Raw genomic sequence first — 25,331 nt, 5'->3', positions numbered from 1 at the left:
TTGTATATCTTCTGAGCTTTTGGATTATCCTTTTGTTTTTTCCTTTGGATTGTAAATATTGTAAATAAACTGTTTTTGATACTCTACTTTTGCCTCACGCCTCTGCACTTGAGTCATCCCCCTGGTGGCCTAGTGGGGGTTTGCTGGATTATCACACCAGCGATCTAGGTTCATATCCCAGCAAAACCCTAACAAACTTGACTTAAATTTCACGTCTGTGAATAAACACTCTTCCTGCACTTAGATCTGTCTACTGCTGTCTATCTTGTAGTGTCATGATCCCCAGATCTTTAACCCAGCCACATATAAAAAGTTATTTACCTCTATGCTCTTCCAGGTTTTCATCTGTGTGTCCATGTAGAACGATGTCTGCAGCACCAGGTAGTTTGAGATGTCAGGGAACTCAACAGATGGATAATTTTCCAACTCATATGGAAAAATCCTTCTTTGCTAACGTGTAAGGATCTATCCCATTGAGTGGTTTCTATATCCACTTTTTTTTTGAGTGAACTTCTTGGTTTTAATAACTTGCTTGTTTGTTGAACACAAACATGGCTATAAGTTCTTGTGTTAATTGACCGGACTCCACTTTTGGATCATTAATCCCTTTGATGCAAAACATGGGTCAAAAGTGACCCGGATGAGTTTTTATCTTCTATATCTTTGCAATAAATTAATTCCATCATTCAGTATTCAAGGTATTCCTCAATTAACTTGTTTTTGATCATCATACATCCTCATTTTATTTTTCCCTTTCTTACTGTGACAGTTTGTGTAGGTGGGTGGAGCACAGAAGGATGGCAGGACAGAACTGAGTTCACAAAACTGGCTTTATTCAGCTTTTCAGCCTATGCACTCTCTCACACACACCCAGACACATGCACACACATCAGACATCTGGTTGAGGAGAGAGCTCCCTCTGCTCTCGCTCTCTCTCCTTAAATAGGGCGCGGTCACTGGGAAGACACACAAACACATTAATTAATGACAGGTGTAGTGATTCTGCCACTTACCTTCCCTGACTCCGCCCTCCTGTCACAGACTGATGCTTGACCATGCCCCCACTGCCACATACCCCCACCGCCCGACTCAGGCCGGGCGCCCATCCGGCCTGCAGCCGACTCCCCCCCCCCCCCCTTGACGGGAGAGGAAGTCCGCCACGACCATCTGCACCCCTGGCCTGTGGATCACCTTGAAGTTAAAGGGTTGGCGTGCCAGATACCAATGGGTGATCCGCGCGTTGGGATCCTTCATGCGGTGGAGCCACTGGAGGGGCGCGTGGTCCGAACAGAGGGTGAAAGGGCGTCCCAGCAGGTAGTACCGGAGGGCGAGGACCGGCCACTTGATCGCCAGGCACTCTCTCAATGGTGCTGTAGCGCCCCTCACGCACTGACAGCTTGCGACTAATGTATAAGACTGGGCGATCCTCCCCCTCCACCTGCTGGGACAAAACGGCCCCCAGCCCTCTGTCCGACGCATCCGTCTGTAACATAAAGGGGAGAGAAAAGTCAGGGGAGTGTAAAAGCGGCCCCCCCACACAGTGCAGCCTTTACCTTAGAAAAAGCCCGCTGGCATTGCTCCGTCCACTGGACCGGATCTGGTGCCCCCTTTTTAGTCAGATCAGTCAGCGGGCTGGTGACCTCCGAATAATTAGGTATAAACCTACGATAATAGCCAGCCAGCCCCAGGAACTGTCTCACCCAATTGCTGCTGTCTTGTTAATTTGGGGACACACCTGCCCGTTGCCCAAGTGGAAGCCCAGATACCATACTTCCACCCGCCCAATCGCACACTTCTTCGGGTTGGCTGTGAGACCCGCTCACCTCAGTGACCTAAGGATGGCCCTCAGATGTTCGAGGAGCCTCGGCCAGTCATTGCTGTAGATAATAATGTCATCGAGATAGGCGGCCACATAGGTGGTGTGGGGGCGGAGGACCCTGTCCATCAGCCGCTGAAACGTAGCGGGCGCCCCAAACAGCCCAAAAGGAAGTGTGATGAATTGGTGTAAGCCAAACGGTGTGGAAAAGGCCGTTTTTTCCCGGGATAATGGAGTCAAGGGGATCTGCCAATAACCCTTTGTTAAATCCAGTGTCGAGTAAAAATGAGCCGTGCCTAGCCGATTGAGCAACTCATCAATACGAGGCATTGGGTACGCATCGAATTTAGACACCGCGTTGACTTTTCTATAGTCCACACAGAACCGGACCGACTTGTCGGCCTTGGGTACCAAGACCACCGGGCTGCTCCAGTCACTGTGGGACTCCTCGACGATGCCCATTTCGAGCATGGCCTCGAGTTCTTCCCGAACCACTTTTTTCTTGTGCTTGGGTAATCTGTAAGGGCGGCTACACACTACCACCCCCGGGGGCGTCTCAATGTGGTGCTTTATGAGGTTGGTGCGGCCGGGCAGGGGCGAGAACACGTCTGAAAACTCGGTCTGCAACTGGGCAACCTCCGCGAGTTGGGTTGGGGAGAGGTGGTCTCCACAGGGGTACACGATGCCAATGTTCCCTTTTGAACCTCCGGCCCCAGCTCTGCCTTCTCTGGAACCACTGACACCAACGCCACGGGGACCTCCTCGTTCCAGAGTTTGAGCAGGTTGAGGTGGTAAATCTGTAGCGCCCCACCCCTATCCGTTCACCTCACCTCATAGTCAACATCCCCGACTCGCCGTGTGACCTCAAAGGGTCCTTGCCACTTGGCGACCAATTTGGAGCTCGATGTGGACAACAGTACGAGAACTTTATCTCCCGGTGCGAACCCCCTAAGGTGCGTACCCTTGTCGTACAGGCGGGTCTGTCGTTCTTGGGCCTGCCGCAAATTCTCCTGAGTTAGGTGCATGAGTGTGTGGAGTTTTGCGCACAGGTCAATAACGTATTGGATTTCATTTTTACTTGGTGAAGGTCCCTCCTCCCAATTTTCCTGCAGCACATCTAGAATGCCGCGCGGCTTACGCCTGTATAATAATTCAAATGGGGAGAACCCCATGGAGGCTTGGGGGACCTCTCGCACTGCAAAGAGCAAGGGTTCGAGCCATTTATCCCAATTATGTGCGTCCTCACTTACGAATTTTTTAATTATGTTTTTGAGGGTGTGATTGAACCGTTCAACTAAACCAGGGGTCACCAAACTACGGCCCGCGGGCCAGATCCGGCCCGCCACCCCCTTTGACCGGCCCCCCAGCCCCTCTGCCCCCCATCACTTGAACCGGCCCTATGAGGCAATCCCCAAAAGTGGTCATGGCCTATTTTTTTAAATTGCTTTTTGGCAAATAATAACATGTCTGCATCTTGTATTTTGTTGATTTTATCAATTAAAATTGATCTTTAGGTATAAAATGAACTATTCATATTTTCCGAATTTTCGTCATATGCTCGCGATCAAGCAGTGACAGGCAGCGCATCCGCAGAGAACTGTCAGTGTTCAGGACAGCAAAATGGCTAGCGGTAAGCGAAAAGCTGACAGAGAGTGCAGAGTTTTTAAAGAACAGTGGACCACCGATTATTTTTTCGTTCAGTGTAAGGACCGTGCACACTGTAAGAAGTGATTTTGGAGAGTGGTAAATATAATCTATGCAAACCAGATACAATTTACTCGATTATTGCAGTCAGCCAAGGAATTATAAAGTAATGGGTAAATTATACATATGCTATCTATTCGTTAACAGTAGCAACCATTACATGGAAAAATACGGTAAAATCTACCCCAAAGCCGTGAGTCCTGTGCTCCAAATTGCGCATGCGTCAGACCACGCATTTGACTGAGCGGGACAGGGAACTCTCGGACTGCCATCTTCCTCTCTCCGGCTGTTAGTTTAGTGAGTTATAAAACACTTTCATTACTTGAAATGTTGTGTGAAGCTGTTGTACTGCACTTTATTTTGTGTTTTTTGATCATTTGGTGCATCATTGCTGCATATAAACAAGGCGGTTCAGTTATTTGTTGCATAAATGCACCTGGACTGCAGATTTGGTCAGTCCAGAAACAACATTTGAAGCGGTTAGTTTACAGAGTTATAAAACAGGTTAATTACTTGAAATGTTGTGTGAAGCTGTTGTACTGCACTTTATTCTGTGTGGGGTTTTTTTTTGATGATTTTATGGATTAAAAACATTGAGATGATGAACCATCTGAAAGTCTTTTTTTTTGGGGGGGGGTACATCTTATCTTCTCCGAATAAGTAATGGCTACTAAGTGATATTAATTACCTTTGATTAGTAATTATCAGGTATTACCTACTAGCAAACAAGAGATAATTTTACCCAATTTCAATGAGAAAGTAGCTGTTGAATAGATACATAAATGTGAAGTAAATTTTACCCAATTTATTTAAGTATTTCATAGCTTTTTATTTCAGTTATTTTATACTCAATATATGGAATTATACAGTGGTGCTTGAAAGTTTGTGAACCCTTTAGAATTTTCTATGTTTCTGCATAAATATGACCTAAAACATCATCAGATTTTCACATAAGTCCTAAAAGTAGATAAAGAGAACCCAGTTAAACAAATGAGACAAAAATATTATACCTGGTCATTTATTTATTGAGGAAAATGATCCAATATTACATATCAGTGAGTGGCAAAAGTATGTGAACCTCTAGGATTAGCAGTTAATTTGAAGGTGAAATTAGAGTCGGGTGTTTTCAATCAGCGAGATGACAATCAGGAGTGAGTGGGCACCCTGTTTTATTTAAAGAACAGGGATCTATCAAAGTCTGATCTTCACAACACATGTTTGTGGAAGTGTATCATGGCACGAGCAAAGGAGATTTCTGAGAACCTCAGAAAAAGCGTTGTTGGTGCTCCTCAGGCTGGAAAAGGTTACAAAACCATCTCTAAAGAGTTTGGACTCCACCAATCCACAGTCAGACAGATTGTGTACAAATGGAGGAAAATCAAGACCATTGTTACCCTCCCCAGGAGTGGTCGACCAACAAAGATCACTCCAAGAGCAAGGCGTGTAATAGTTGGCAAGGTCACAAAGGACCCCAGGGTAACTTCTAAGCAACTGAAGACCTCTCTCACATTGGCTAATGTTAATGTTCATGAGTCCACCATCAGGAGAACACTGAACAACAATGGTCTGCATGGCAGAGTTGCAAGGAGAAAGCCACTGCTGTTAGGGTTTTGCTGGGATTCGAACCTGGTTCGTTGGTGTGATGATCCAGCAAACCCCCACTAGGCCACCAGGGGAATGACTCAAATGCAGAGGCGTGAGGCAGAAGTAGAAAAAGTAACAAAAGGTTTATTTATACTATGTACACTATATACAATCCAGGGCAAAACAAAAAAAACAAAAACAAAGAGTATAATTCAAAAAGAAAAAGGCAAAAATGCAAAAGCTCAGAAGATCCACAAAACACAGTACAAAGGAAACTGGAGATAAACATAACAGCACAAAGACTCCGTGACAAGAGGACTGAACTCAGGGGTATAAATACACAAACTAATTAAGGACACAGGTGAAGATAATCAGGACAAACAGGCAATTAACAAAAAACACAAAACACAGGAACAGTGGCGGCCTCTAGAGGCCAAAATAAACATGACACGAAAAAGAAATAACAGCGGCCTCTAGAGGCCAAAACAGTCCTAGTCCTAACAGGACCCCCTCCTCTAGGAGCGTCTCCTGACGTTCCCAGGGCGATCCGGATGGGCCGAATGGAAGTCCCGACACAGTTCTTTATCTAGGACATCCCGAGCAGGAACCCAGCAGCGCTCCTCAGGACCATAGCCCTCCCAGTCCACCAGATATTGCAAGCCGCCACGGACCCGGCGGGAGTCAAGCAGGCGATTCACAGTGAACACAGTCTGCCCCTGGAAGATGCGGGGGGTGGGGGGTTCCTAGGGGCAGGGGCATACGTAGACGTCAGTACAGGCCGCAACAGGGAAACATGGAAAGTGGGGTTGATCCTCAGAGTCCGGGGCAACTGGAGCCGGTAGGAGACAGGGTTCACCCTGCGCACCACCTTGAAGGGGCCAATGTAGCGAGGAGCAAGCTTGCAGTTCTCCACCCGCAGCGGAAGGTCCTTAGTGGACAGCCAAACCCGCTGCCCAGGGCGGAAAGTGTGTGCAGGTCTTCTATGGCGGTTGGCCTGAGTCTGGTTGGTTCTGGAGGTCTGTATGAGGGTCTTCCTGACCTTGCTCCAGGTCTTGCGACACCGTCTCACATATTGGTTGACCGAGGGCACCCCCGCGTCCTCCTCCTGGTCCTGGAACAGAGGTGGCTGGAACCCGAATTGGCACTGGAATGGCGACAGCTTGGTGGCCGATGACTGCAGGGTGTTGTGGGCGTACTCTGCCCATGGCAGCCAGGTGCTCCATGATGTCGGGTTATCCATAGCCAGGCCTCGCAGGGTGGTTTCCAGGTCCTGGTTGAGCCTCTCCGTCTGACCATTGGACTGTGGGTGAAACCCAGAGGAGAGGCTGGCAGTGGCTCCGATGACCTTGCAGAACCCGTGCCACACTCGGGAGGAGAACTGGGGCCCTCGGTCTGAGACGATGTCCTGTGGAAGACCAAAGACTCGGAAGACATGATTAAATATAAGTTTCGCTGTTTCAAGAGCAGAGGGGAGTTTGCACAGAGGTATGAAGCGGCAGGCCTTGGAGAATCTGTCAACAATGACCAAAATGACCATGTTACCTTGTGACTCAGGGAGACCCGTGATGAAGTCGACTGCCACGTGGGACCAGGGACGCCGGGGAATGGTCAGAGGATGCAGGAGACCCTGGGGACGCTGTCGTGGGTTCTTGGTTCTGGTGCAAACCTCACAGGACAGGACAAATGACCTTAGTTCCTGCTCCATGTTAGGCCACCAGAAGCGTCTTTTCAGGAAGTCCAGGGTCCTCCGAGCTCCCGGGTGGGCGGTGAGAGGGGAAGAGTGACCCCACTGGAGAACCTTGGCCCGGGCTTGATGTGGGACGTACAAGAGGCCCGGTGGCCCCGTCCCAGGACCGGGGTCCTGGCGTTGGGCTCGTCGAACAGCCTCCTCAATACCCCAGCGGACAGGGGCCACAATCCGGGACACCGGGATAATAGGCCCGACTTCATTCTCCCTGTTAGTGGCAGAGAACAGCCTGGACAGTGCGTCAGGTTTGGTGTTCTTGGAGCCGGGACGGTACGAGAGGGTGAAGTCAAACCGACTGAAAAACAGGGCCCACCTAGCCTGTCGAGGGTTCAGTCTCTTGGCTTGCTGGAGGTACTCCAGGTTCTTGTGGTCAGTCCAAACCAGGAATGGATGTTGCGCTCCCTCCAGCCAGTGCCTCCACTCCTCAAGGGCCAGTTTGACCGCTAACAGTTCTCGATCCCCCACATCGTACCGGGACTCCGCAGGACTCAGGCGGTGGGAGAAGTAAGCGCAGGGGTGCAGCTTTCCTTCCGAACGTTGAGAGAGTACCGCGCCGACACCACTGTCCGAGGCGTCCACCTCCACGATGAATGGTTGGGAGGTGTCCGGGAGGACCAGAATGGGTGCCGTGCAGAAGCGGGCCTTGAGGTCTTTGAACGCCTTTTCTGCCTGAGGAGACCAGCCATAAGATCCACCTGTCCCTTTGGTGAGGTCTGACATGGGTGCTGCCACAGAACTGAAGTTCCTGATGAACTTGCGGTAGAAGTTAGCGAATCCTAAGAACCGCTGAACCTCCTTAACGGACTTGGGAGTAGGCCAGTCCCGGACGGCCAGGGTCTTGGCAGGGTCCATTTGGAGTTGGCCTGTCCGTACAATAAATCCCAGAAAGGAGACCTCGGGAACATGAAATTCGCATTTCTGGGCCTTGGCGAACAGATTGTTCTGTAGCAGCCTCTGGAGAACCTGGCGGACATGGTGGCGGTGCTCCTGCATGGTCTTGGAAAAGATAAGGATGTCATCGAGGTACACAAAGACGTACAGGTTAATCATGTCCCTTAAGACGTCGTTGATTAGGGCCTGAAAAACAGCTGGTGCGTTGGTGAGTCCGAAGGGCATCACCTGGTATTCGTAGTGCCCAGACGGGGTGTTAAAGGCAGTCTTCCACTCGTCTCCCTGTCGGATACGGATGAGGTGGTATGCGTTCCGTAGGTCCAACTTGGTGAAGACGGTGGCGCCTTGGAGCAGGTCGAAAGCAGTGGACATCAGCGGAAGGGGATATCGGTTGCGCACAGTGATCTTGTTCAGGCCCCTGTAGTCAATACATGGTCGAAGCCCCCCATCCTTCTTGCCGACAAAGAAGAAGCCGGCACCAGCAGGTGAGGTGGAGGGTCGAATGAACCCAGAGACCAGGGCGTCTTTGAGGTATTCCTCCATAGCCTTGCGTTCTGGCTGAGAGAGGGAAAACAGTCTGCCACGAGGAGGGGTAGTCCCAGGGAGCAAGTCGATGGCACAGTCATAGGCCCGGTGCGGAGGAAGAACGGCAGCCCTGCTCTTGCTGAAAACTTCCTTGAGATCCCAGTACTCTGTGGGAACTTGAGATAACTCGGTGAGATCAGGGGGCTCGGCAGGAGACACAGGAGAGCTAGAGAGCAGACAAGAGGCATGGAATGCAGGGCCCCATTCCACAACCTGGCTTGTTACCCAGTCTATGCGAGGGTTGTGGCGAATAAGCCAAGGAAGGCCTAGAATAACTGGGAACTCAGGTGAAGGAATCAGGTGCAGGGATATTTCTTCCTTGTGACCTTGAGACTGGAGGAAGACTGGAGAAGTAACTTGGGTGACTCTTCCATCACCTAACGCTTGGCCATCGAGGGCAGACACAGACAGAGGGACTTCAAGAGGTGCAGTAGGTATATTGATGCTTTGGGCGAAGTGAATATCCATAAAGTTCCCAGCCGCCCCTGAGTCTATCAAAGCTTGACAAGAGTGGACAGACTCACCCCAGGAGATGGAGACCGGGATGTAGATTCCTTGACCAGGGAGTCCGGGAGAGAGGGTAGGCCCCGTCACAACCCTCCCTCGGCTGGACGGGGCGGTCCTTTTCCCAAGAGTTCGGGACATGATGCTCGGAAGTGACCAGGCTTGCCACAGTAGATGCAGCACTTGTCCCTCCTTCTGCGCTCCCTCTCAGATGCGGAGAGGCGAGTACGACCCACTTGCATGGGTTCTGGACAGTCACTGAAGGAGGTAGATGGTCTCCAGGTAGAGGTAGGGAGGCTGGGGGGGCTCAAGGCTTGGTGGCGTTCTCTCATCCTGTTGTCCAGACGAATAGCATGTGAGATGAGGGTTTCGAGGTCACTTGGGCATCCAATAGAGGCCAGACCGTCCTTGATGGGGTCAGACAGACCATGGTGGAAGGCTGACACCAGGGCAGTCTCGTTCCATCCACTTACTGCTGCGAGTGTTCGGAACGAGATGGCGTAATCTGCGACGCTTCCTCCTTGCCGGATGGACATGAGCTTTCGGGCTGCGTCGGTACTGATGTCTGCCTGATCGAAGACCCGAAGCATCTCTTCAGAAAACAGCTGGAAATCAAAGCACTCAGGTCCCTGTCTTTGCCAGATAGCAGTAGCCCAGGCTCGCGCCTTACCAGCTAATAAGGTGATCACAAAGGCAATCTTGCGGCGATCCGTAGTGTAGGTGGTAGGCTGAAGCTCAAAGGTGAGTTGACACTGGGTAAGGAACTCTCGGCACTCACTGTGCTTGCCGTCATACCTCTGTGGTGCAGGAAGGCTGGGTTCGCGAGGTGAAGAAGGCAGCATGGCAGGAGGCACTGGAGCAGGAGTGGGAGCTGGATCAGGAGCAGGAACTGGATCAGGAGCAGGAGATGCAGGCAGAGATGTCAGCTGTGCCAGGGTTTTCCCAATTTGCTGAAGCAGTTCCTCGTGGCGAGCAAAGGCCTCACGTTGGCTGGTGAGCGTACGTCCATGAGCGTCCATGGTCGCTCCGAAGCGTGTCAAAGCTGCCATAATTCCCTGAAGGTTGGCCGGGTAGACAGTTGAAGCAGCTTCTGCTGAGTCGGTCATGACGGAGTCTTTCTGTTAGGGTTTTGCTGGGATTCGAACCTGGTTCGTTGGTGTGATGATCCAGCAAACCCCCACTAGGCCACCAGGGGAATGACTCAAATGCAGAGGCGTGAGGCAGAAGTAGAAAAAGTAACAAAAGGTTTATTTATACTATGTACACTATATACAATCCAGGGCAAAACAAAAAAAACAAAAACAAAGAGTATAATTCAAAAAGAAAAAGGCAAAAATGCAAAAGCTCAGAAGATCCACAAAACACAGTACAAAGGAAACTGGAGATAAACATAACAGCACAAAGACTCCGTGACAAGAGGACTGAACTCAGGGGTATAAATACACAAACTAATTAAGGACACAGGTGAAGATAATCAGGACAAACAGGCAATTAACAAAAAACACAAAACACAGGAACAGTGGCGGCCTCTAGAGGCCAAAATAAACATGACACGAAAAAGAAATAACAGCGGCCTCTAGAGGCCAAAACAGTCCTAGTCCTAACAACTGCTCTCCAAAAAGAACATTGCTGCTCATCTGCAGTTTGCAAAAGATCACGTGGACAAGCCAGAAGGCTGTTGGAAAAATGTTTTGTGGACGGATGAGACCAAAATAGAACTTTTTGGTTTAAATGAGAAGCGTTATGTTTGGAGAAAGGAAAACATTGCGTTCCAGCATAAGAACCTTATCCCATTTGTGAAACGTGGTGGTAGTATCATGGTTTGGGCCTGTTTTGCTGCATCTGGGCCAGGACGGCTTGCCATCATTGATGGAACAATTAATTCTGAATTATACCAGCCAATTCTAAAGGAAAATGTCAGGACATCTGTCCATGAACTGAATCTCAAGAGAAGGTGGATCATGCAGCGAGACAATGACCCTAAGCACACAAGTTGTTCTACCAAAGAATGGTTAAAGAAGAATAAAGTTAATGTTTTGGAATGGCCAAGTCAAAGTCCTGACCTTAATCCAATGGAAATGTTGTGGAAGGACCTGAAGCGAGCAGTTCATGTGAGGAAACCCACCAACATCCCAGAGTTGAAGCTGTTCTATATGGAGGAACGGGCTAAAATTCCTCCAAGCCGGTGTGCAGGATTGATCAACAGTTACCGCAAACGTTTAGTTGCAGTTATTGCTGCACAAGGGGGTCACACCAGATACTGAAAGCAAAGGTTCACATACTTTTGCCACTCACAGATATGTAATATTGGATCATTTTCCTCAATAAATAAATGACCAAGTGTAATATTTTTGTCTCATTTGTTTAACTGGGTTCTCTTTATTTACTTTTAGGACTTGTGTGAAAATCTGATGATGTTTTAGGTCATATTTATGCAGAAATATAGAAAATTCTAAAGGGTTCACAAACTTTCAAGCACCACTGTATCTACCCCAAACAAGTCAATGCAAATTGTTACCGCAGATTTATTGGGTAAATTCTATAGGTTACTTTTTTCAGTGCAGTTTATCTTGTATGTAAAGAAAGTGTGCCAGTTTTCAAAGAATATAATCTGCATCGTCACTATGAAACCCACCACAAAGAGTATGCTAGTTTGCGAGGGCAATCAAGAGAAGACAGGATTCGGAGGATGAAATGCGGACTGGCTGCACAACAGAATGTATTCCTTCACCAAACCCAGATCAACCAGGCTGCTGTCCGAGCTAGCTATAAGGTAGCTCACCTACTAGCTACCCATGGAAAGCCGTTTACTGATGGGGACTTTGTTAAAGTATGCATGCTTGCTGTGGCCGAGGAGGTGTGTCCCGACAAGAAGGATGCGCTCAATGCGGTGAGTCTCTCCGCACCTACTATGACCAGGCGAACTGAAGATTTGGGGGACAACGTGTATGACCAGCTGAATGAGAAAGCGTCAGAATTCGAGTTTTTTGCTTTGGCCATGGATGAGAGCAATGACATGCAGGACACAGCACAACTGCTGTGATCTATTGATCTATTGCTCATATTATTATAATTTCACTGTTTTTTAAAATTTATTTATTTTATAGGCCTATTTATTTGACCTTTATTAAGTGCTGCATACAATTATTATTTATATTATTAATAATATCAACAGGCCTACCTACAATTTATAATTTTCCACTCACCTTTGCCAGTGTCAATCACCTCAAATAGGCAGATGTTTCTTACCTTGACAGCTTTGATATTATTTTTATTAGAAAATAAATAAATGGAATATCAGTGGTATTTCAAATTAAAACAAAGTGTGAAGACTTGATTACTACTTTTGCAAACCACTAGTAAAGATAAACAAATATGTGCCAGGAATCAAGTGTTGATATAGTAGTGGGGATGGCCGTGCCAGGCTAGTAATCTCTACTACACAATGAGGCCTGCTGGTGGTCATATTTGTCTGGGTCTTACAATTCTATGTGATATAGCTGACCCAACCCCGGCCCCCCATCACAGTCAGGAACGACAATGTGGCCCCCAGAGAAAAAAGTTTGGTGACCCCTGAACTAAACCGTCCGTTTGTGGGTGATACACACTGGTGTGGATCGGCTTAATACCCAACAACCCATACAGTTCGTTCAGTGTACGTGACATAAACGAGGTGCCTTGGTCAGTCAGAATCTCTTTCAGGATTCCAACTCGGGAGATAACGCGGAAGAGTGCCTCCGCAATACTGCGTGCTGAGATATTGCGAAGAGGCACTGCTTCCGGGTATTGCGTTGCATAGTCCACCAGAACTAATATAAAGCGGTACCCTCGTGTTGACCGATCTAATGGCCCGACGAGATCCATCCCAATTCTTTCGAATGGGGTCTCGATTAACGGTAGAGGGTGCAAAGGCGCTTTTGGAATGGCCGCTGGATTTACTAACTGGCATTCGCGGCACGCTGTACACCACCTACGGACATCGCTGCGAATCCCTGGCCAGTAGAACTGGGCCATTATTCGGGCTAGTGTTTTATCCTGCCCTAAGTGTCCAGCCATGGGATTAAAGTGAGCCACCTGGAATACCAATTTCCGGCGGCTCTTCGGAATTAAAAGCTGCGTGACTTGCTCTTTAGTCTGAGTGTCCTGCGTCACTCGGTATAATCTATCCTTCATAATCGCGAAGTAGGGGAAGGATGGGGTGGCGTTCGGCTGGAGCGTTTGACCATCGATTACTCTCACTTGGTCAAACGCATGCCGCAGAGTCTCGTCTCGCGACTGCTCTAATGGAAAATCCACGAGGGATTCTCCAACAGAGAGAGGAGGAGCCGGCAGCTCCTCACTCTGACGCGGAGCTGACGTAGACGGCTCTGTGACAGCTGCTCCCGCCAACGCGACACCGGGACCTCCCCCTGTTTAATGGCAGGACCCACTCTTCACTAAATGTGTCATTAAATCCCGAAATCCCGACCAATCAGTCCCCAAAATTATCAAGTGGGTGAGGCGAGGATTAACCGCCGCCTTTACTATAAATTTTTCCCCTCTGAAAAAAGTGTGGACCGACACCAAAGGGTAGCTGTGAACATCCCCGTGCGCACACAACACCTTCACCCCCTGTGCTCCCCCCAATGCCTCGTCTTGCACCAGGCTTTGGTGGATTGAGGTCTGATTACAGCCAGAATCCACCAACGCCTGATATGTATCCCCTTGGATACTCACCGGTATGCGATACGCTCCGGCCCGATCGGGGGCGGCTCCTGGCATGTCGGGGATCCGAACCACCGTGCCCACCTCCATTACCGAGCACTGCTGTTGGAGGTGGCCCGGCTCCCCGCAGCACCAGCAAACCGGCCCGGGCTTCCTCTCTGCACTAGTGCTCTGGGGCTCACTCACCTGAGGGGGGGGAGAGACAGACACAGAGGGGAGACACGGGAGGGCACCGCGGGTGCGGCGGGCCGGCTGAGGTGGCGCCGGCCCCCGCCTCCGCGGTGGGGGAATGGGGCGAGGAGGAGACACATGAGGAGGGGAGAGAGAGAGAGAAGAGGTCGTCTGCTGTCCTGCCATCGGGACAGCCGCCAAATGGTCCTCCGCCAGCTCGATTGCCTGATCCAGCGACGCCGGGCGGTGGCACTGGACCCAGTCTGCGGTTCCCGCTGGTAAGCGCGCGACGAACTGCTCCAGTACCACCTGGTCGATGAGTCCCTCGGCGTGGCGGTTGTCGGCCCTCAACCACTGCCAGCAGGCGTCCCGGAGTTGCTGGCCAAACGCGAACGGCCGGCTGACTTCCTCCAAGCGCAAAGCATGGAAGCGCTGACGTTGTTGCTCAGGGGTGCGTCCCACACGCTGGAGGACGGCCCAGCGAAGGTCCGCATAGGCCAGCCGGCGGTCGGTGGGGAGCTGTAGCGCGGCCAGTTGCGCCTCTCCTGTTAGCAGGGGGAGGAGGCGCGCCGTGCGCTGTTCCACCGGCCACCCCGAGGTCTCCGCTACCTGCTCAAAGAGTGTGATGAATGCCTCGGGGTCATCCTGTAGGCCCATCTTCGTGAGGGTGAGGGGGGGAAGGGCCCGCGGCGGTGGAGATTGTGGACCCTGCTGACGCGAGGAGGTGCCGGAACACCCGACGATCTTCCTGTTGCGCCAGCACCAGGGCCTCAAACCGTTGTTCTTGCTCCTTTCGGAGGGCGAGAAGCGCCTGGTGCTGGCTCTGTTGGGCTGTGGTGAGGGCGTGGATCAGGTCGGCGAAGGTGGAGGACTCCATGGGGCTGTTCTCTTCCGTGCTCGGCTCCCGGGTTTCGGCACCACTGTGACAGTTTGTGTAGGTGGATGGAGCACAGAAGGATGGCAGGACAGTTCTGAGTTCACAAAACTGGCTTTATTCAGCTTTTCAGCCTATGCACACTCTCTCTCTCTCTCTCTCTCTCTCACTCACTCACTCACACACACACACGCGCACACACATCAGACATCTGGTTGATGTCTGCTCTCGCTCTCGCTCTCTCTCCTTAAATAGGGCGCGGTCACTGGGAAGACACACAAACACATTAATTAATGACAGGTGTAGTGATTCTGCCACTTACCTTCCCTGACTCCACCCTCCTGTCACAGACCGATGCTTGACCACGCCCCCGCTGCCACACTTACTTTTTGCATAAAACCCCTTTTTGTATCACTACCCTTCTAATGCACAACATGGGTCAAAAACAACCTGCATTCATTTTCCAGGTTATTTCATGTATGGCTGAGTGTTTCTAGGACATACTTTTGAAATAAATTCATTTTGTCATTTACTTTTCCAAATATGCAGTAAATATCTTGTTTTTGTTTAGCACAAATCATCATTTTTATTTTTCCTCACAGATATGTAATATTGGATCATTTTCCTCAATACATAAATGACCAAGTACAATATTTTTGTCTCTTTTGTTTAACTGGGTTCTCTTTATCTACTTTTAGGACTTGTGTGAAAATCTGATGATGTTTTCACAAACTTTCAAGCACCACTGTAAACATGCATATTGTACAATCCATAAACATGACCTGCATTCATTTTCCAGGTTATTTCATGTATGGCTGAGTGTTTCTATGATATACTTTTGAAATAAATTCATTTTGTCATTTACTTTTCCAAATATGCAGTAAATATCTTGTTTTTGTTTAGCACAAGTCATCATTTTTATTTTTCCTCACAGATATGTAATATTGGATCATTTTCCTCAATAAATAAATGACCAAGTGTAATATTTTTGTCTCATTTGTTTAACTGGGTTCTCTTTATTTACTTTTAGGACTTGTGTGAAAATCTGATGATGTTTTAGGTCATATTTATGCAGAAATATAGAAAATTCTAAAGGGTTCACAAACTTTCAAGCACCACTGTAAACATGCATATTGTACAATACATAAACATAGAGGACAATCACACAGACGTACACAACAGAGGTAGATCGAGAGAGTGATTAAGAGCGGGCGAGATAGTAGAAGAGAAAAAGAAAGAGCAAAAAAGGCTGAATGTGAGAGAGATGTATTAGGACTGAGTAAGTTAGGGGTATGAGATCACATTAGGAGGGTTTGTACTGTATATATTCAGGTTTTGATACAGTTATAGAAATCAAATCAGCCAAGGAGTGATAGAGCTGTCACAGAATAGTTGTCCATCTATATACAGTTTGTCCACGACAACTGATGCACGGTTGCCCTTTGCTGTTTCATAATTGGGTACAGTTTTTTCCCTTTGTTTATTTCTTTCTTCAGGGAATTGGTCATCAGGCCCAATTTTTGTCCCTTTGAGCTCTTTCCCCTTGCTTTTAATCAGTTTCTTGTGTTTAAAATGTCCAAATTTCACTATAATAGGGTGAGGACCGTTCCTTTTACCCCACACTCCGAGTCGATTGATGAAAAGTTATAGGATGGCACATGGGATTGCACCTAAAGACATTAACAAGATATTTGCTGTCTTAAGAAAGTGTCAGAGTAAATATGACTGCTTGTTGTACAGAACATGAGAGAAAGAAGACTGACTCTCAACATATTCTCAAACTTTAGCTTATTTATCTCAACTACTTCATGTTTACAGTCCAAACATGTGCATCATCTAAGTAACCAAAAGAAAGCATTAGAAAAGCCAAAGCTTAACCATTATCATTCTTCTTTTAAAACAGTAACAGTCACACCACACTCACTGTCCACTTTATTAGGAACACCTGTACATGATGCAGTTATCCGATCAGCCAATCATGTGGCAACAGCACAATCTATAAAATCATTCAGATACACGTCAAGAGCTTCAGTTAATGTTCAGATTAGAAACATAAGGTTGAGAATCTGTAAAGAAATGGAAAAGAATCAAATGGACAGATGTTTATCATATTTATCAGAATCAATAGTCAGACTCCGAACGAGAAAAATTTATGTAAACACTGTATGAGTGTCACTGTAGATTCTCCTGTTTACAGAGTTTATTCTTCATTGTAGTTCAGATTCATTATAGTTATAGTTCAGATTCATTATAGTTCATTGTAGTTCAGATTCAGTTCTCTCAGGTGTGATGAGGGATTTGACCTCAGAGCTGAAACCAGAGCAGCACAACCTTCACCTGTAATCTTGCAGTCAAACAACCTGTAAAGAGATCAACAATTTTACACACACACACACACACACACACACACACACACACACACACACACACACACACATTGATCTTACTCCAGTTTCTCCAGTGTACAGTGTGGATTCTCCAGTCCAGCAGAGAGCAGCTTCGCTCCTGAATTATGCACTTTATTGCAACTCAGGTTCAGTTCTCTCAGTCTGGAGGAGTTTGAGCTGAGAACTGAGGACAGAACTCTACAGCTTTCCTCTGTCAGTTTACACCGACACAGACTGGAAGAGAAATGATGAAATATCAGAATGGGGACGTGCGTTTATGTGTGTGTGTGTGTGTGTGTGTGTGTGTGTGTGTACCTCAGTTTCTCTAGTGTACAGTGTGGATTCTCCAGTCCAGCAGAGAGCAGCTTCACTCCTGAATCCTGCAGGTTATTGTCTCTCAGGTTCAGTTCTCTCAGTCTGGAGGAGTTTGAGCTGAGAACTGAGGACAGAACTCTACAGCTTTTCTCTGTCAGTTTACAGTTCCACAGACTGGAAGAGAAATGATGAAATATCAGAACAGCAACACCTGTGTGTGTGTGTGTGTGTGTGTGTGTGTGTGTGTGTGTGTGTGTGTGTACCTCAGTTTCTCCAGTGTACAGTGTGGATTCTCCAGTCCAGCAGAGAGCAGCTTCACTCCTGAATCCTGCAGGTTATTTTTACTCAGGTCCAGTTCTCTCAGTCTGGAGGAGTTTGAGCTGAGAACTGAGGACAGAACTCTACAGCTTTTCTCTGTCAGTTTACACCAACACAGACTGGAAGAGAAATGATGAAATATCAGAAGAGCAACACCTGTGTGTGTGCGTGCGTGTGTATGTGTGTGTACCTCAGTATCTCCAGTGTACAGTGTGGATTCTCCAGTCCAGCAGAGAGCAGCTTCACTCCTGAATCCTGCAGGTTATTGTATCTCAGGTCCAGTTCTCTCAGTCTGGAGGAGTTTGAGCTGAGAACTGAGGACAGAACTCTACAGCTTTCCTTTGTCAGTTTACACCAACCCAGACTGGAAGAGAAATTATGAAATATCAGAACAGAGACGTGTGTGTGTGTGTGTGTGTGTGTGTGTGTGTAGAGACAGTCAGTAACTCACTGTAGTGTCTCCAGTTTACAGTGTGGATCCTTCAGTAGATCAGAGAGCAGCTTCAGTCCTGATTCTCCTGGTTTATTGCGGTTCAGATTCAGTTCTCTCAGGTGTGATGAAGGATTTGACCCCAGAGCCGAAACCAGAGCAGCACAACCTTCACCTGTAATCCTGCACATTTCTAGCCTAAAAAGAGATCATTGACTTTACACACACACACACACACACACACACACACACACACACACACACACACACACACAAAAGATCTTACTCTAGTTTCTCCAGTGTACAGTGTGGATTCTCCAGTCCAGCAGAGAGCAGCTTCACTCCTGAATCCTGCAGGTTATTGTCTCTCAGGTTCAGTTCTCTCAGTCTGGAGGAGTTTGAGCTGAGAACTGAGGACAGAACTCTACAGCTTTTCTCTGTCAGTTCACACCGACACAGACTGGAAGAGAAATGATGAAATATCAGAATGGGGACGCGCGTGTGTGTGTGTGTGTGTGTGTGTGTGTGTGTGTGTGTGTGTGTGTGTGTGTACCTCAGTATCTCCAGTGTACAGTGTGCATTCTCCAGTCCAGCAGAGAGCAGCTTCACTCCTGAATCCTGCAGTTTATTGTCTCTCAGGTTCAGTTCTCTCAGTCTGGAGGAGTTTGAGCTGAGAACTGAGGACAGAACTCTACAGCTTTCCTCTGTCAGTTTACACAGACACAGACTGGAAGAGAAATGATGAAATATCAGAACGGGGACGTGTGTGTGTGTGTGTGTGTGTGTGTGTGTGTGTGTGTGTGTGTGTGTGTGTGTGTGTACCTTAGTATCTCCAGTGTACAGTGTGGATTCTCCAGTCCAGCAGAGAGCAGCTTCACTCCTGAATCATGCAGGTTATTGTGACTCAGGTCCAGTTCTCTCAGTCTGGAGGAGTTTGAGCTGAGAACTGAGGACAGAACTCTACAGCTTTCCTCTGTCAGTTTACACCTCCACAGACTGGAAGAGAAATGATGAAATATCAGAACAGCGACGTGTGTGTGTGTGTGTGTGTGTGTGTGTGTGTGTGTGTGTGTGTGTGTGTGTGTACATCCACATATCACGTTTCTACATTCTCCTAAGAAAAATAAGAGAAAGATTGTACTCTGAACCAGCAGATGTCTTTATTTATTACCTTGCCTGTGACGGAGTAAGTGGGGTGAGGTATTGTAATCAGTGCTGTTTTTGTTTGTGTGTCTTTTAACAATCTACCGTCTAGACAGTTGTGCCGATTGACTTCAAATTTTCATGGTATGTGGTTAATGGTCCGTAGATTATGTGATTAAATTTTGGGGGTGATCAGGTTAAGGTCACTGGAAAGGTCAAAATCTTTTTTTTTTTTTTGCAATAACTTTCTTTAAATTCATCATTTTGACTTAAAACCAAAATATGCATTTTTCAATTCTGCTTCCAAGCATATGCTGCATGATGGGGTAGCTTGGACAGTCTTCATAGCAGTTGGAGGTTAAAAGTCAGGGGGGTCAAAGTCATCAGTCAAAATAACATAGTTTTCATTATAACTCAAAAACAGTTCCTGATTGACAGAGATTTACTATTATGAGCATATAGGAACTTTCATATGGACTTTCATTTGGCACCATGATCTTTGACCTTGAGTGACCTTGAAAGGTCAAACTTAAGGTCATGGATTTTCAGAGGGCTATCACTTGAAAACGGTTGATGGTAGACAGATATTGACCATTATCAACTTATAGGAAGTGCCATATGGGCTTTCACTTGGCAACATTATCTTTGAGCTTGAAAGGTCAAACTCAAGGTAATGGGTTTTCAAAGGGCTTTAACTTTAAAATGGTTCATGATAGCCAGATGTTTACCATTATCAACATATAAGAAGTCCCGTATAGGCTTTCAGTTGCTGCCATGACCTTTGACCTTGAATGACTTTGAAATGTCAAGCTCAAGGTCATGGATTTTCATAGGACTATAACCTGACAGCTGATGATTGAGAAATATTGCCATTATCAACATATAGGTATAAAATAAGTGCTGCCGGGCGAGGTTTGTTTTGCCTGGTAACACTTGTTCTTTTACAAATTTATTCTGGCTGATGGCACTCCTGTGACTCTATAGAACACAGACAAGTGGAAGTGATACACAGTGAAATGGACCTGTGCTGTTAAATATCAGACCTGTGCTGTTAAATATCAGTCCTCTTATCCAGTGAAATTACTGTAACAGAAGGAACTGTTATATAATAATTGAAATAAATAATAACAGGCACAAAAGGAAGAAAATAATACAAAATAAACATTTTAAAATAGTATCACAAATAAACTTTAAGAATTATCTCATCTCATTATCTCTAGCCGCTTTATCCTTCTACAGGGTCGCAGGCAAGCTGGAGCCTATCCCAGCTGACTACGGGCGAAAGGCGGGGTACACCCTGGACAAGTCGCCAGGTCATCACAGGGCTGACACATAGACAACCATTCACACTCACGGTCAATTTAGAGTCACCAGTTAACCTAACCTGCATGTCTTTGGACTGTGGGGGAAACCGGAGCACCCGGAGGAAACCCACACGGACAACATGCAAACTCCGCACAGAAAGGCCCTCGCCGGCCATGGGGCTCGAACCCGGACCTTCTTGCTGTGAAGCGACGGCGCTAACCACTACACCACCGTGCCGCCCCAACTTTAAGAATTAGAATAATATAAATAATGTAAAAGGAACATGCCAGTGAAAGTAAAAAAAAACAAAACAAAACAAAAAAACAAAAGTGTTGCCAGTCAAAACAAACCTCACCCAGCAGCACTTATTTTATACCTATATGTCAGTTTGTGTCTCTTGGGCCCAAAAGGTCGCTGGTTTGATTCCCGGGACTGGCAGGGAAAACGTGAGGGGAGTTGAATGAATGAACAGCACATTTCCCTTCTTCTGTATCATGGCTGAAGTGACTTGAGCAAGGCACCTAACCCCCAACTGCTCTCTGGGTACTGTAGCATAGCTGCTCACTGCTCTGGGTATGTGTGTGTGCTCATTGCTCACTTGCGTGTGCATGTGTGTCTTCACTACTTCAGATGGATTAAATGCAGAGGAGGAATTTTGTGGTGCTTGAGTGTACATGTGACAAATAAAGGCTTCTTCTTCAAAACAGAAAACACATGGGTTTAATAAACTATGTAATTTTGTGTGAATATTTTGTCAGAAAATTCAGACTCAGTGTGCAAGGACCTTTACTTTCAGCTTTTTAGTTAATATATCAGTATGAGTGTTGAAAGTTAAACTCAAGATGCATTTCCACAAGCAAATGCAAAGTGTGATTGCTACAAGTGTGGCTCATAACAGATGGATGTTTGTGTCAGGTGAGTCAGTTAGAGCAATGAAATGAATTTTGGTTGAAAGCATGGCCAAGCCGGCACGGTGGTGTAGTGGTTAGCGCTGTCGCCTCACAGCAAGAAGGTCTGGGTTCGAGCCCCATGGCCAGCGAGGGCCTTTCTGTGTGGAGTTTGCATGTTCTCCCCATGTCCGCGTGGGTTTCCTCCGGGTGCTCCGGTTTCCCCCACAGTCCAAAGACATGCAGGTTAGGTTAACTGGTGACTCTAAATTGACCGTAGGTGTGAATGTGAGTGTGAATGGTTGTCTGTGTCTATGTGTCAGCCCTGTGATGACCTGGCGACTTGTCCAGGGTGTACCCCGCCTCTCACCCATAGTCAGCTGGGATAGGCTCCAGCTCACCTGCGACCCTGTAGAAGGATAAAGCAGCTAGAGATGATGAGATGAGATGAGATGAGATGAGCATGGCCAAGCAGGAAGACTTTTATTCTGAAACCGCATTCATTTCAGTGGGGTGAAAAATGCATTGCTGCCAGTGGAAGAAAAAGGGACAGGTTGGCCTAAGGTGTTGTATTAGGGTTGGTGGCTCTATGATGATTTGTGACTGAGCAGGAAGACTTTTGAAACCCCATTCATTTCAGTGGGGGGAAAAAAAATCACAGAAATAGGACAAAAACAAGAGAATGAGTGCGTCTCGTCTCGTCTTGTCTCGTCTTCTTCCGCTTTATCCGGGACCGGGTCGCGGAGGCAGCAGTCTAAGCAGGGAAGCCCAAACTTCCCTTTCCCCAGACACCTCGGCCAGCTCCTCGGGAAGAGCACCGAGGCGTTCCCAGGCCAGCCGAGAGACATAGTCCCTCCAGCGTGTCCTGGGTCTTCCCCGGGGCCTCCTCCTGGGGGGACATGCCTGGAACACCTCCCCAGGGAGGCGTCCAGGAGGCATCCGAAAAAGATGCCCGAGCCACCTCAGCTGATTCCTCTCGATGTGGAGCAGCAGCGGCTCTACTCCGAGCTCCTCCCGAGTGACTGTGCTTCTCACCCTATCTCTAAGGGAGCGCCCAGCCACCCTGCGAAGGAAACTCATTTCGGCCGCTTGTATCCGCGATCTTGTCCTTTCGGTCATTACCCAAAGCTCATGACCATAGGTGAGAGTCGGAACGTAGATCGACCGGTAAATTGAGAGCTTCGCCTTTTGGCTCAGCTCCTTCTTCACCACGACGGACCGGTAAAGCGACCGCATCACTGCGGAGGCTGCACCGATCCGCCTGTCGATCTCACGCTCCATCCTTCCCTCACTCGTGAACAAGATCCCGAGATACTTAAACTCCTCCACTTGAGGCAGAACTTCTCCACCAACCTGGAGAGGGCAAGCCACCCTTTTCCGGTCGAGAACCATGGCCTCGGACTTGGAGGTGCTGATTCTCATCCCAGCCGCTTCACACTCGACTGCAAACCGCCCCAGTGCATGCTGAAGGTCCTGGTTTGAAGAAGCCAACAGGACAACATCATCCGCAAAAAGCAGAGATGAAATCCTGTGGTTCCCAAACAGGATTCCTTCTAGCCCCTGGCTGCGCCTAGAAATTCTGTCCATAAAAATTATGAACAGAACCGGTGACAAAGGGCAGCCCTGCCGGAGTCCAACATGCACTGGGAACAGGTCTGACTTACTGCCAGCAATGCGAACCAGACTCCTGCTCCGTTCGTACAGGGACCGGACAGCCCTTAGCAAAGAGCCCCGAACCCCATACTCCCGAAGCACCCCCCACAGAATACTACGGGGGACACGGTCGAATGCCTTCTCCAGATCCACAAAGCACATGTGGACTGGTTGGGCAAACTCCCATGAACCCTCGAGCACCCTATGAAGGGTATAGAGCTGGTCCAGTGTTCCGCGACCAGGACGAAAACCGCATTGTTCCTCCTGGATCCGAGGTTCGACTATTGGTCGAATTCTCCTCTCCAGTACCCTGGAGTAAACCTTCCCTGGGAGGCTGAGAAGTGTGATTCCCCTATAATTGGGGCACACTCTCCGGTCCCCTTTCTTAAAAAGAGGGACCACCACCCCAGTCTGCCACTCCAGAGGCACTGTCCCTGACCGCCACGCGATGTTGCAGAGGCATGTCAACCAAGACAGCCCCACAACATCCAGAGACTTGAGATACTCAGGGCGGATCTCATCCACCCCCGGTGCCTTGCCACCGAGGAGCTTGCAAACCACCTCAGTGACTTCGGCTTGGGTAATGGACGAGTCCACCTCTGAGTCATCAGCCTCAGTCTCCTCAGTGGAAGACATGACGGTGGGATTGAGGAGATCCTCAAAGTATTCCTTCCACTGCCCGACAATGTCCCCAGTCGAGGTCAACAGCTCCCCACCCGCACTGTAAACAGTGTTGGCAGAATACTGCTTCCCCCTCCTGAGGCGCCGGATGGTTTGCCAGAATTTCTTCGAGGCCGACCGATAGTCCTTCTCCATGGCCTCCCCGAACTCCTCCCAGTTCCGAGTCTTTGCCTCCGCAACTGCCCGAGCTGCAGCACGCCTGGCCTGCCGATACCCGTCAGCTGCCTCGGGAGTCCTGGAGGTTAACATGGCCCGATAGGACTCCTTCTTCAGCTTGACGGCATCCCTTACTTCTGGTGTCCACCACCGGGTTCGGGGATTGCCACCACGACAGGCACCGGAAACCTTGCGGCCACAGCTCCGAACAGCTGCGTCCACAATGGAGGTAGAGAACATGGTCCACTCAGACTCAATGTCCCCCGCCTCCCTCGGAAGCTGGGAAAAGCTCTCCCGGAGGTGGGAGTTAAAGATCTCCCCAACAGAGTGCTCGGCCAGACGTTCCCAGCAGACCCTCACCATACGTTTGGGCCTGCCAGGTCTGTCCAGCTTCCTCCTCCGCCAGTGGATCCAACTCACCACCAGGTGGTGATCAGTTGACAGCTCAGCCCCTCTCTTCACCCGAGTGTCCAAGACATAGGGCCGGAGATCAGATGAAACGACTACAAAGTCTATCATTGACCTCTGACCTAAGGTGTCCTGGTGCCACGTGCACTTATGGACACCCCTATGCTCGAACATGGTGTTCGTTATGGACAAACCGTGACTAGCACAGAAGTCCAATAACAAAACACCACTTGGGTTCAGATCGGGGAGGCCGGTCCTCCCAACCACGCCCCTCCAGGTGTCACTGTCATCTCCCACGTGAGCATTGAAGTCCCCCAGTAACACAATGGAGTCCCCAGTCTGAGCACTCCTCAGTACCTCTCCCAGGGACTCCAAGAAGGCCGGATACTCTATACTGCTATTTGGGCCGTAGGCACAAACAACAGCAAGAGCCATCTCCCCAATCTGAAGGCACAGAGAGGCGACCCTCTCGTTCACTGGGGTAAACTCCAACACATGGCGGCTGAGCTGGGGAGCTATAAGCAAGCCCACACCAGCCCGCCACCGCTCACCACGGGCGACTCCAGAGAAGTGGAGAGTCCAGCCCCTCTCGAGGAGCTGGGTTCCAGAGCCCAAGCTGTGCGTGGAGGTGAGCCCGACTATCTCTAGCCGGTACCTCTCAACCTCCCGCACAAGCTCAGGCTCTTTCCCCCCCAGCGAAGTGACATTCCATGTCCCAACAGCCAGCCGCTGTGTCCGGGGATCAGGTCGTCGAGGCCCCTGCCTTCGACTGCCACCCAATCCACATTGCACCAGTCCCCTACTGCTACCTCTGTGGGTGGTGAACCCACAGGAGGTCGGGCCCACGTCACCTCTTCGGGCTGAGCCCGGCCGGGCCCCATGGGCAAAGGCCCGGCCACCAAGCGCTCGCATACGAGCCCCAACCCCGGGCCTGGCTCCAGGGTGGGGCCCCGGCTGCGTCATCCCGGGCGACGTCACGGTCCTCAGATTTTTCTCCATAGGGGTTTTGGTGAACTGCTCTTAGTCTGGCCTGTCACCTAGGACCTGTCTGCCTTGGGAAACCCTGAC

General features: G+C 48.8%; 1 protein-coding gene across 1 annotated transcript in view; it reads right to left on the bottom strand.

Annotated features, from left to right (window-relative positions):
* Window positions 1–16,674: 16,674 nt before the first annotated feature.
* LOC132899284 (NACHT, LRR and PYD domains-containing protein 12-like) overlaps window positions 16,675–25,331 on the bottom strand; it is a 28,140-nt gene continuing 19,483 nt past the window's right edge. The window contains exons 7-15 of the mRNA XM_060941043.1: window positions 18,853–19,026; window positions 18,584–18,757; window positions 18,317–18,490; window positions 18,052–18,228; window positions 17,791–17,964; window positions 17,546–17,719; window positions 17,283–17,456; window positions 17,028–17,201; window positions 16,675–16,940 (exon numbers count right to left, since the gene is read on the bottom strand). Coding sequence (XP_060797026.1) covers window positions 16,829–16,940; window positions 17,028–17,201; window positions 17,283–17,456; window positions 17,546–17,719; window positions 17,791–17,964; window positions 18,052–18,228; window positions 18,317–18,490; window positions 18,584–18,757; window positions 18,853–19,026 — 1,507 coding nt within the window. The 3' untranslated portion in view covers window positions 16,675–16,828. The remainder of the gene's footprint in view (window positions 16,941–17,027; window positions 17,202–17,282; window positions 17,457–17,545; window positions 17,720–17,790; window positions 17,965–18,051; window positions 18,229–18,316; window positions 18,491–18,583; window positions 18,758–18,852; window positions 19,027–25,331) is intronic.

Source organism: Neoarius graeffei, chromosome 15 (assembly GCF_027579695.1).
Source record: "Neoarius graeffei isolate fNeoGra1 chromosome 15, fNeoGra1.pri, whole genome shotgun sequence".
NCBI lineage: Eukaryota > Metazoa > Chordata > Actinopteri > Siluriformes > Ariidae > Neoarius > Neoarius graeffei.
Note: the sequence above shows the minus strand (reverse complement) of the source record. Positions and strands in the feature narration are given on the sequence as shown.